The sequence below is a fragment of the Notothenia rossii genome (genome assembly GCF_949606895.1).
Source record: "Notothenia rossii genome assembly, chromosome: 3".
NCBI classification, from domain to species: Eukaryota; Metazoa; Chordata; class Actinopteri; order Perciformes; family Nototheniidae; genus Notothenia; species Notothenia rossii.
In genome coordinates, this window is record NC_136901.1 from 36,958,807 (window position 1) to 36,972,291 (window position 13,485).

Here is a 13,485-nt window from a genome sequence, read left to right on the forward strand (position 1 = left end):
ATCTTACATTACAAAAATCACATGATGCCTTAAAAAACAACAAATATGGCCTGAAAAGATCAACCATAACTCCACTGCAGAAGAGTCTGAAGCCATTCCTCCTGCAAGGGCCAGAGGGTATACATTTGTATCTGGGGTAAAAAGAGGGGAGGAGGGGGGATATATTTTGGGTCTTTTGGAGGGGGCAGTGGAGGTGGCAGTGGTTATAGCATGTCTCATGTGTCAGTGTTCAGCGGAGCTCTGAGGCAGCTGCTCTCTGGTGAGTGCTTCTGCTTTTTCTATCGTCTTCTTGTCCTCCACTGCATTTTCATTTCCTTACCATCACACCTCTGTGCACCAGTAGATCTATTTGGGGAGTGTTGTTTGTATAATTTGTATCACTGATTGGCAGTAAGTGTCTATGATCTGTGCTAAGGCCTTTTCTCTGTAGTAGTTATACAGAATAAACCCTTCTATCAAGTTTTGTTTTTGTGTTTCCATGTCAGCAAACAAGTCACTGGCTAGATTAATATTTTTGAAAAATTGTTAATCCGGCCTGCTGTGAATAAATGCACTAGGCCTCGTCTCGAGCAGAGAGCTGCTTATTTTAAAAGTCAAACTCACTTACGGCTTCATACACACTCAAAATAAATCAACAAGCGTGATATATTTAGCTGCAGCTTAAGTAAAGGGACACATGACTTGTTCAGAAAGCAGATCTTATTTAAATATTAAATGCAGATATAAGATTATCACAAATATATAGATATTTGTTGGTCAAAATGGCCAAAAATACGTTTGAGGTAACTTTAAACAGTGTTGCCATAATGTTGTTCGTCCACCAGAGAATGCTGAAAAGTTTTTTTTCCACCTCTTATATATTCCGCTCAATATATTCTAAAAATGCTTTTGTAATGTGTTTAAATTAAATACCAATTAATTATCTTTGCAAAGTTGCTCCATTATTATCTTGCAAGCCAATCAGAGCAGTTTCATTCTTAAAGAGAGAGGCGTCAAAACGGAGCGTTTTAAACCGAGGCCTTAGAAAGGTATTTATAATTAGGCAGTGTGAGAAAAATAAAGTATTTTTTGAACAATAAATATGTAGTAGAAACCTAAAATGCAAGTATGAACCTGAAAACGACAATGATATGTCTCCTTTAAAAACTAATACAAGGAATAATATAAACAACACTCCCCAAATCTTGCAAGGGCTCACTTATTACAAACCGAGATATTTCCGATATCTGGCTTGAGTTCGAGATAATAAATGAGTCCTGTCATGCTTTGCTTCATAATTTTGCATGAAATGACCTCACCTAAAGTCATGCCATCTAACCCGAGCGCCCCTTAATATCACAGCAGGTTTGATGCCCGGTTCAGAGCCTGGTTGCTTGCGCTGAAAATGACCCTGCCAATCTGCTGTGCAGGAATGGCCTCCACCGGGAACCTTTCTGAAGAGCAAGTGCACTGCTCCATCTGTCTGGACGTCTTCACCAACCCCGTGTCCATCCCCTGCGGACACAACTTCTGCCAGGGCTGCATCCTGGGATACTGGAAAACCAGCCCTTTGTACCAGTGCCCTATGTGTAAGAAGTCTTTCTGCAAGAGGCCGGACATTAGCATCAACACGGTGCTGAGGGAAATCGCAGAGCAGTTCAAGGAGATCAGGATTAGAAGTGCGGAAGAAAAGGTGAGCGAAGAGGTGGAAGGCGAGAAGAAGTGGACGATGGAAAGAAAGAAAAAGGAGGATGAGGAGAGGCTTTTGGAGGAGGAGCAGAAGCAAGATGTTCGGGAGGAGGTGAGAAGTAAGGAAGAGAAAAAGCTTCTCCCAGAGGATTTACCACCGCTTATCCCCCCTGTGCCAGCACCCAGAAGATCTCCTCCATCCTCACCAGATCAGGGACCACCTCCACTGCTCCAAATATCCCCCCCACCTTCACCTCAAACCCCTAGTTCTTCACCTCCCTCCTGTTCACTCCCACTTCCTGCTTGGGAGGAGGTATTCTGTGATGTTTGCCTGGGCGACGGCAGACCAAAAGCCATCAAATCCTGCCTCGTGTGTCTCACCTCCTACTGCGAGGAGCACCTGAAGGCTCATTCGGCCCGGTTCACCAAGCACAAGCTGATGGAGCCCGTCGCCAACATGGAGGACCGGATGTGTCCGAAGCACGAGAGGCTCCTGGAGCTCTTCTGTAAGAAGGACCAGACCTGTGTGTGCGTCCTCTGCACCGAGACCGACCACCGGGCGCACTACACCGTCCCCGTGGAGAGGGAATGGATGGAGAAAAAGGTAAAAATCAATCCATGTTTTCTTATATCAGTTAGTAGAGGGGCTTTCAAGGTAGAAACCTCATTGGTGGTGTTTGTTTGATTGAGAAAGCCAAAGAGAATGTGATCTTCAACTGTCAAAACGAAAATGATTTCCTGATTAGACGATTGGGGATTGTTGTCATATACACTTTGAACCATCACTTGATTTTGCCCCTATTACTTAATAAAAATACATTTTAACTAACCATAATATAACACTTTCAAAAAGGTTTATTTGTTTTTTCCCAATCTTGGAATGAATCTAGTCTGACCTCTTACTGATCAACCACATTATATTACCTAAAAGTGTTTATGTTGAAGATCATTTAAAACATGTCCCCACGACCAGAGTTGGTTGTAACGCATTACAAAGTAACGCGTTACTGAAATAATATTACTTTTGTCGGTAACGGAGTAGTGTAACGTGTTACTTTTATAATTCAGTAATCACACTACAGTTACTAACATTGCCCCGACACGCGTTACTTCGTTACTTTTATAAAATAATCACACTCACTGACAGACAAGAGGGGTTTCCGCCGCAGGTTTGTGTAGGCCTACGTAATCTCCGCGATTTGCGCGTCCACATCTCCACGTGCAGTGCTGCATAAACATGTCTTTTCATCTGTAAACTTCCTCAACGGGGCCGCTCGCTCTCTTTTTGACCATCTCTGTTACTAAGTTATGGAAGACTAAATAAATAAGTAATTAGATACCTTACCGTTACTGCGCTCATAAAGAATGATAAGAATAAGAATAATGCGTCTTGAACTGGTTTCATTAATTAGTGTCTTTACGTTTCACAGACTGTTAGCTTGTTGTGGTATTTTATTAAAGAGCATATCAAAAGAAAGACTTGTGTTATGTCTTCCTTAATACAATAGTAATTGGGGGTGCAAGTGGAGTCTCGCAGAGGCAAAACTGTGGCGCGCTTACACTGTAGGTGCGCCGCAGTCTGCGTGATCTGCCTGTAGGGAGGGGCGGGCCGGCCCTGCGAGTAAAGTAACGAGTAAAGTAACGAGTTACTTTATGTAGACAGTAACGAAGTAGTGTAATATATTACTTTTTTTTAGTAACGACCCCATCTCTGCCCACGACAAAGTATTCATATCAGCAATGCTACATGCTTTTACCCCCAAAACTGAAACTACAACAATAAAAGTAAAGACGGATGTTTGTGGTGTCATGTTTTTGCCTGTCATCGGCTTTGTTTGTGTGTGCAGGCGCAGCTGAAGATGACAGAAATAGACATCCAGCAGATGATCCACGAGAGAGAGAAAAAGTTGCATGAGATCAAACTCTGCGTGGAAGAAAACAAAGTGAGTCCTGCTGAGCTCAAACACTTAGGCCCAATCCCAAACCACGCCCTACACCCTACCCCTACACACTACCCCTCCATGACGGAGTGAACTCCTTCTGTAGCCACACTCACAGCTCAATGAGGCTCCCTCCTGTCAGATGGAGGGAGTAAATACAGCGGCAAGCTTTGGGACAAACTCCCCTCTCTCCTGCAGAAACAGGAAATGCCTTAACTGTATGTAACAACGGTTTCAAATCAGCATCTCTTAGACAAAAAATACAAATTAATAACTAAAATAAAACTCCAAACATCTTTAATTTAAGACTAAACACAGGCATGATCCTAAGTGAACACATATGAGGTTATCATGAGGTTGTTAACATCGCAATTTATCAGTGGATGTTTGCTGGAACTGTTTGTGTTCCTGATGGACACACACAGCGTTGAGACCGGTCATGGCTTGATAGCCCACTCCCTCTCCACACCACTCCACACTCGTTGGTTTGGAACACCACTTAAGTTGGCGGACCCTCCGCGCGAATGCGCAAACGGAGGGGTAGTGTCTAGGGGTAGGCGTAGGGTGTAGGCGTATGGGTGTAGGGGTAGGGTGTAGAGGTAGGGTGTAGGGCGTGGTTTGGGATTGGGCCAGAATGGCCCATTAAACTCCAGTATGATGCATTTAAACAAAGGTTATTATCAAACGTTGAGCAGTGTATTGTGTATTTTCCAGGCCAGTGCTCAGAGGGAGGTCGAGGAGAGCATGCAGGTCGTCTCAGAGCTGGTTCGCTCCATCCATAAGACTCAGGGCGAGCTGGTTTTGGGCATAGAGGAGAAGCAGAGGCAGACGGACAGGTGGGCTGACGGCCTCATCGCTGGACTGGAGCAGGAAATTGCTGAGCTGAAGAGGAGGAACACAGACCTGGAAAACGTGGCTCGGACAGACCACATTCACTTCTTAAAGGTGGAAGAGCATTGTTGTGTAAAGAGAAGTTGGCGACCACCTAAAGGTTTAAGATCTTGTCTTCGGACTCCAAATCATCTAATGTTGGGATGTTTGGCATCTACAGTATGTTTCATGCTACATTTCAGAAATTGAACGAGAGCTACAGTTACACGGTAGCTTTCGATTGCAAGGAAAAATAGTTTTGGAGTATATGCTGCTAAAATAAACCCTTTCCTTTCCTTTTCTTACACCATTTGATTTGTGCTCAAACAACAGTTCCCTGTTCTAAAATGCAGTGCAAACCAAAGGCAAATCATAAAAAATGTACTGCAGGCTGCCTCAAAGAGTACTCCAAAATACAAATAAATTGGATTATTACTGAAGGTTTTGTAAATACCTATGTGCAGGCTTGCAAAATGTTCTATTTTGAATAGAAGTTCTGGATATATTTGTGTATTGACTAACCTAATCCTATTTCATGTCCTATGCTTTATCTCTCCGTAGAGCTTCCCAGCCCTTAGCACTCCTCCTTCTGTCAAAGACTGGTCTGAGACCAGTGTTCCCACTGCCATGTGTGTCGGCATGATCAGGAGATCTTTGTCCAAACTGGAGGTAGCATTAAAGGAAATGATCCGCAAACTGGCGGAAAGTGGTACGATTTCCTTTAACATTGAAATACAGATTTGATCTGTTTTTGTTTGAGAGTGAATTGAGAGCATCGCCAGGATAAGATGGACATTTTATCTTATAGTTTTGTTCTGTTTTTCTACAGAGATCAAGAAGATTCTGAAATATACAGGTATCTTTTTGGCACTCAGTGTGGTTTTCTTTTCATCATCTTGAAACTGTCAAACAAAATAAATCCTTCATTATGTGTCGTGTTTCTATAGTGGACGTAACCCTGGACCCTGAGTCCGCCAACCCCTGGTTGCAGCTTTCTCAGGACAGGCATCAGGTGAGACACCTGGGCGCATGGCAGGACCTCCCAGATAATCCTCAACGCTTCGACACCGTGGTCGTCGTCCTGGGCCGCGAGGGCTTCACCTCAGGAAGACATTACTGGGAGGTCCAGGTGGGGGACAAGGACGACTGGTACATGGGTGTGGCCAGGTCTTCGGTCAACAGGAAGGGCAAAATTGCGATAAGTACTTCCCAAGGCTACTGGGCTCTGGCCATGAAGAAAGGCCAGGGGTATCGTGTGTCAACATCCCCGCCGTTACCGCTTGCCATCGACCCCAAGCTCAAGCGAGTGGGCGTGTACGTGGACTACGAGGAGGGGCAAGTGTCCTTTTATGATGTGAAGGCTTTGACCCACATTTACACATTCAAAGATACGTTCACAGAGAAGATCTTGCCCTTCTTCTACCTGTACTGCTGCGACAAAGCCTCTGATACCATTGTGATATCTCCTGTGATTGAGAAGAGCCCGATCAAGCAAAGCTAAGGAAACGTTTGACAGTAAAAACAGCACTGAAAATATGTATGAGAGTGAAAACTGACTGTGTTATGTTGTAGCCACCATACTTGCTCTGATCAAATCCTGTATATGTATTACATGTACATGTATAGTGTAGCCCTACAATATATTGATTCAACAACTTATGTATTTTATCTGTTCAAGTTATATGAAGCCTTAAAGGGATAGTTTGACATTTTGGGAAAAATACATCATAAAATACAACTCTCACCACTAAATCTGAAACTAATGTTGATTTTAATTTTCTCTCACTTGAAAACTGTTTTGCGTTATGCGTAGCGGGAAGGTGTACTCACACTTCTCATCCCTTAATGGTCACCATATTGTCTACTTAGCAAAAGGGGAGAAAGAAGTAATGATGGCAGTTGTTAAGCAACACATATTTGATTTTTTTCTCTAGATACCCTGTTATCAGGTTTAAGCCATCAGTATGTTTATTTGGTTAATTAAGCAGTCTATAATTATTTGGTACAGCAAACGATAACGCCAATGCTAGTTAGCTAGATTGAAATGTATATAGGCCTACCAGCAAGTTAACAGTGTAGCCTACATCATGAAAGTAACCGAAATTGAGACACAGGATAGAGCAGTTAGTTAGCTTAGCATAAATGGGGGTTTTACAGTATGTTCAAGAATATTTCTTCTTTGTTTTGCACAACTAATATGATTTATAAGAAGTGAACTTGTACAGACGCAGGCTAGCTGTTTCCAGTACTTATGCTAAGCTTACAATATTTACCATTCAGACATAACAGTGGTTTTGAAACAGTTGGTCTTTCATGTAACTCTCAGCAAGAACATCAACACGCGTAGTTTCTATAATTACCGCTTCTAACCGCATGACATTTCATAAAATCTAAAGAAAGTGTAGTTTCCAGATTTCCAGATTGCATGTTGATTTTTAATCAAGTGTGATTGATGCGGCTAAGGTTGCTACGTTAGTTCATGATTTATAACAATAAATGTTCCTTGAAGACATTTCAGTATTTGTGTTTCTTGAAAAAAACAGTTTCATTTCAGTAAAATGTCTCTTGACCACACCCACTTACAGTAACCAAAGCGCCTTCAGGGCTCTTCTCGTCATGAGTGATGATTATTGCATTGTTTGTGGTGCGATAAATTACAGCGTAGGCATATCATGTTTTTGTGAGAGGTAGTTCAGTCCTTTGGAAAATACTGAAGAACCATGGACAATCTGGTGTGTCATTCTTACAAATACTTTAGCTGTTTTTCTTTTGGTTTTGATTTTGAAATACAGAAATGTACTAATGTGATGCAGGAAAAAAATCTACAAGTTCATTCATGCGCAACGGACTCATGTATTCTAAACAGCCATACATATTGACCTGATTCTCAAGATGTATCTAACTTTTGGACTCTTTTACACCTACAAATGTTATGTTCTAGCATTTTTTTATTTATTTGAATTTTAAGAAATTATTCACAACGCAGACATGACAAAATAAACACATATAGATATATGAATTAATTACATAACAGTCGACAAATCCGAAATGAAATAATAATAATAATAATAGCAATAATAATACAAATAAAAGAATGGAAACAATATTAACACTCAGGTATACAGTATGTCAATTTGTTCCTTATAAATCTTCATGATAGTGTTCTACACTTTACCCATTGTTCCCATCTTTCCTCAAAGTTATGCATTTGGTTTCTAATTCTCATATTTGTTTTCTCCATTCCATAGATTTCAATTACTAGGTTAATCCATTGTGAGTTTATTAATTTATTATCTTTTAGCCAATTCCATGTCATTTGTTTCATGATCGCTATTCTTATCACAAGAAATATAACTTTTAGCATATTGATCGCATTTTCCCCTTCAGGGAACCCATAAGGTCATCACGCAATGGTATCAATGCGGGAGGATTATCCGATATTTGTGAACATCATCAAAGACCTGTCTCAGCTGCTGCTCATCACTTGGACAAGACTGATTCGTGGGCTAATAAAACCCCAATCGGACTCTTCAAATGTTGACAATAACTTCTAGTACAACTACTTCCACTACGAGAGACAGGTGTTAGCGAATAGTTAATTCACGTGAAAAATGTGCACCAACAGAGCTTGGATGAATGTGTAATCAACTACAGTATATCATAACTGATTTCACAACAGCACCAATGCATGACAAAAGTAGTTTTCTTTCATTATTACGTTATTCTATAAAACATTTTGACCTCCTTCAGGAGAATAGTGTCTCCTTGCATTATTACTAAGATTCTCTTGTTTTTTCGTTCCCCTTTTTTGGAGTTGCGGCTACATTTTTCACCTGCTTAATCACGTGAGTTTATGAGTGTACAGGAAATGACAGAGTCCAACAGGACAGCCCTGCTTCCCAGCACTGATAGGTGTGTCTATACCTACAGAGGAGGAACCAGCTGATAAGAGTGCAACACAACGCTGTAAGAGCCTCAGGGGACACAAGCTGGTAACTGCTCAAGAAAGGTATGTGAGCTTTAAAATGGAATTTAAATGCTGTATCTATAAGTACGCTAAACTGACAGTGTGGGCTGATCAACTATCTATTACTTTAGTTTACTACATTGTTACTACATTTACATTAAGAGTCAGTTTCACTTTTACACTAAAAAGTCAAATGACAAATAAACAACCGGAAATATATTTTTACTGTAAATACTTTGACTGTATATGTAACAATCAAATTGCTCTCTTGAACTAATCTTAATCTGTGTCTTGATTTTAATTTGGCCAGGGGGTGTGCAATATTTTGGAAATAACCACATGACTTTGACATAGTTTCCTCAAAACAATTTTATCTACCAACAATACAAAAATAACACTAACGCATATATCATTTATTTATTTCCTCTTACAGTATGTATTTCTATATAATGTGTCCTCCAACACTAGTGTGTTACTTCTGGCCTCGATAAGAGTGAAAATAACCTCTTTAAGCATCCACAACGTCAGGTAATCAACATTATCTGCTGTAGATACTCTATTCCTCCCAAATTGGGAAATGATTTTCAGCATTACATGAGTTCAAACACTTTCGAACTTCAAAATGATTAGAGGAGCAGGTAACATTACCAAATTGAAAATAAATTCTACCAAAATGAAAAGTACATTGCAAAAGTGTTTATAAGAGAAACCTTCTCATGTATATGCTAACACACATTTGTTCACTGTACAGATACCGTAAATCAACAACCAATGGAATACACCATCATCTGTGCCTGCTGATACACCATCACATCAGACGTCCTGTTGCATGCTTACGAACACACACATGCAGAGTGTGATGTCCGAGCCTCCTCGGTGCTGCATCTGTCTGGATGAGTTTAGCAGGCCCGCCTCCCTCCCCTGTGGACACTGCTTCTGCCTGGGCTGTATAGGGGAATACTGGAGGATCAGCAAGGCCTGTCAGTGTCCCCTTTGCAAGGCCTTTTTCCCCAGCAGGCCACAGCTCAAAACAGACCAAACACTGCATGCTGGTGCCCTGAATAAAGAGGGAGATTTGCCATTAAAAGCTGGAGAGGTTCTGTGTGATTTCTGCCCAGTGAAACACAGAGCAGTCAAGTCCTGCGTGAAGTGCCTGGCCTCCTACTGTGCCGCTCATCTGGAGCCGCACTACCGGAGTGAAGAGCTTGGGCGCCATCTTCTGATCAGTGTGGTGAAGAACCTGGAGGACTCTGTCTGCAGGCTGCATGGGAAGCAGTTGAACAGGTTCTGTAGGAGTGATCGAACGTGCATCTGCTCCATGTGCGCCCACACGGAACACAGGGGCCATCACATCCTTTCTATCAGCAAGGAAGCTACAAAGAAGAAGGTAGAGTCTAAAAAAACCGGTAGCTAAGCAAACATTTTTCCCGTAATGCCACCGGTGTTTGACCACTTCTATGACAGAAAGCTTTACTTTAAACAAAAAATAATCTTGTCTTGATTGTGTGAAACAAATGCAAAAAAGTACCCTGGCATGACAATTAATTCAAACATAATTTTGTCCCAAGTTCACACAAAACAAACACAAAAGCATCTTTGAAAAGGATATTAACATAAATTACTAATTGAGCTCCAAATTAAATCCTTGACATGTTCTCACTGATGTAAACGCAGATCTGTCTTGCATACCTTAGAATAACGGTTTTGTTTTTTGACAGGTCAAACTAAAGTGGAGAAGGATGAAACTTCAGCAAGCGATTGAAGAGACACTGAGTAAAGTTGAGGAGGTTCAAGCGTTAGACCTCGGTGGAGGAAATCCAAAAGAGGCATGGGCACAAAATAAACAGCTAATCAAACAACTAGAGGAAGAGATCTCGGAGCTGCAGAGCAGACACACGGAGATAGAGCAGCTCTCACAGATTGAAGACGACCTCCACTTCCTGCAGGTCTGCACCACCATGAAAAACCATCTCAATATTCTCTTTCATTAGCAATATTTGTGATGTCAAACAATAGTCAACAACCACTGATTCTTTGTTGTTGTCTCTCTTCTTTACAGTCATTTCTACTCACTGCTTGGTCTTGATGAATGGACGAACATGTGGACGATTCACCTTAAAGACCACATGAACAAAGTTATTTTTTATTTGTTTTCTATAATTTATTGATTATCTACAGCAGCATATATTGTGGGACCATGTGTTTGCTTAATAGGATTGTTTTCACTCTCTGGTTGAGGGTTGGATTAGAGGATCAATACCACCCCCACATTTGACCGTAAAATATAAGGCTAAAGTCTGTTAGCATAGTTTAGCATAAAGACAAGCTGTACAAATAATCTACATAGGGGAGAGTGAGGTAAATTGAGCCATTTTTTTGTTATGCTGTCCTCTAAGCAAGGAGAAATGACACATAGTAAACATGAAAACACACACCTATAATTCAGGATGTCTCCTATCAATGGCAATGATAATAATTAATATTTGATCAAGGGCAGTGAAAATGTTACTTCTTAAAAAAAAAAGGTCAGGGGGTAAATTGAACCACTGTTCAAACCTGGGCATACCTGTTCAAACCTGGGCATACCTACAACACATCTTAAAGGTAACTATAAACAATAAATAACAAACCAAATACAAGCATAGTTTTTCAAATATTTTTTATATAAATTTCGATTGAATTGATTGATTTTTTTTTAACATGTTAAAAGGAAAAGTAATCATACAAATGGTGATACCATTTCATACATCTTACCAATCAAACACAGGGTAAATTCAACTTTAAATGTAGACTACAATGAGCTCTTATTATCAACTTGGCCCACTTTCATTAATTTCTCCATTGAAAAACTGGCTCAACTTGCCCCGAGACCCATGGTTCACTTTACCCCATAGCCACCATTTTAGAAAAAATAGCCTAGCATTAACATTCAGAATCATCTTTAGCTTAATGATTCACATGGCTTAATACGCTGCCAACACATCAACATACAATAGGCCTATATGTGTTTAAACCTGGATACTTTTTTTTTGACATGAAAGCCGATATAGCTGACATCTAGAAAATGTACTTTGACAAGCAAAAAAGGTTTTTTGTAAAAATGTTTACTTACCAGACCACAATGAGTATCTCTCTTTCACAGGCAATGAGAAATGGGTGGAGCTTGCATAATTTCTGATCACTTGATTACAACTATAAGGCGTTGCCTGGTTACAGGGGGTGGTTCAATTTACCCACTGGCTCAATTTACCCCTTCTCCCCTATCATACTTTCTAATGCTCAATATTTCACATGCCCAGCCTGATGCTAGCTGGTTCCTAGTGGTTTCCAGTCTTTGTGCTACACTAGGCTAATTTAATGCTAATTTGCAAACACATGTGACAGCCGTATGGAGCTTCTCACTATACCTTTCAATCAATAAAGTAAACTATGAGGCTAATGTCTGTTAGCTTAGCATAAACACTAGCAAAATGTAATCCACCTATTATCATCTCTTCAGCTTAATATTTAACATGTTTATCATGTGTTGCTAATGCCCCCACCCTCATGCTAGCTGTTTCCCAGCGTTTACAGTCCTTGTGCTAAGCTAGGCTAACTGGCTGATGGTCATAGACATAATTAACAGACATGTGAGACAATGGTATTGATCTCCTTACCTAACTATCCACCAAAAAGCTAATAAGCATATTTCCCAAGGTGTCAACATTTTGTTTAAACAGATTCATTTAAATGTATTCCCTGATGAAATGTTAAAGGTGGGGTAGGTAATTTATTTCACAAACACTCTTTGTTATATTCCATGGAATGCTCTTAACATCCCGATAGCAATGAATATATTAAATGCTTTGACAATAAATATATTCAAAAATGTAATCTCTGGAAGCCATAGTTCTGTAAAAAGCACGACCAATCATCTGAACCGGCCCGGCTAGAATAGCTGGATGGCCTACCTGCCTGTCAGCCTTCCATCTTTGCACAAACTTACCTCGTGCCCTCATTGGTCATGTGCGCGTTCGTGTGTGTTGGAGGAGGGGCTCTGTAAGGAAGAGGCAGATTTTTTCCGGTTGTGTATTTTCAAATTCTAGCGCACTCGAGCTGGTTTCTCCAAAATTACCTACCTCACCTTTAAGCGCACTTTTCTTTAAAACAAGAATATTGAGCAAATAAAATATGAGTAATTCTTTCTACAGAGCAGAAAACCTCGAAACAACATTAAAAAAAGAACTGAACTTGATCCGGGGTGTACACAATAGCTTGTATTGTTTGAATGTAATTTATGTCTGGGTGAATGATGTGATTTGTGGATAATGCAGTGCAGTCGTTCAGTGTTAAAATGCTTTTCCTTTTTTATATTCCCTTGGACAAATTAATAAAACACTCTATTTATGCTTTTCTTTTGTGACTCTTTTCCCTCAAAACATTGATTATGAACCTTATGGAATTGAATAACTAAGGCAAGTCAAATATTTGATCTGTTATTTGCAGTTGCCAAACAGGGAACTCAGTCTTCAGCAGACAAACAGATTTGGTTTCGCATTTGCATTTGAAAAGGAATGACGCTTACAATAATTAGTTATAACAAAAATACAACAGCTGTTAGGAATCGTGGAAAAAGGTAGGACCCAAATGCAGACTACAAAAAGGTAAAGGTTATAAACAAAAGCGAGCTTTATTAAAAAGCTGAGAAACACAAAAACATGGCATGAAAAACACAGGTAGCACAAACACACAAAACTGACCGTGACCAACAAGGAGGGATACAGGAGAGACTAACAAGAAGCGTGAGGGAGGACAAACCAACAATGAACCGACAGGGGAACACAGGAAGAGACAAGACTAAATACAGGGAGGGGTAATCACGAGACGAGAAACAGCCGGGCAGGGAAGGAGAAACACAAGGGCAACAGGTGAACACAATTAGACAATCAGACACACCAGGGAAACTAACGACAGGATAACAAGACACAGGTGGGAACAGAACAGCAAAATAACACAAGACAGACTAAACTAAAAACGTGACGTGACATTAGGATTGTGACA

General features: G+C 40.4%; 1 protein-coding gene across 1 annotated transcript; it reads left to right on the forward strand.

Moving 5' to 3' along the window:
* The first annotated feature begins 159 nt into the window (after window positions 1-159).
* Window positions 160-12,837, forward strand: LOC307031848 (E3 ubiquitin-protein ligase TRIM39). The gene is made up of 10 exons (XM_079669320.1): window positions 160-259; window positions 1,410-2,272; window positions 3,516-3,611; window positions 4,323-4,553; window positions 5,040-5,187; window positions 5,308-5,334; window positions 5,426-8,487; window positions 9,197-9,832; window positions 10,164-10,391; window positions 10,505-12,837. The coding sequence occupies exons 1-7, from the start codon at window positions 211-213 to the stop codon at window positions 5,977-5,979; spliced, it is 1,968 nt and encodes a 655-aa protein (XP_079525446.1). The 5' UTR covers window positions 160-210; the 3' UTR covers window positions 5,980-8,487; window positions 9,197-9,832; window positions 10,164-10,391; window positions 10,505-12,837.
* The last annotated feature ends 648 nt before the right edge of the window (window positions 12,838-13,485 follow it).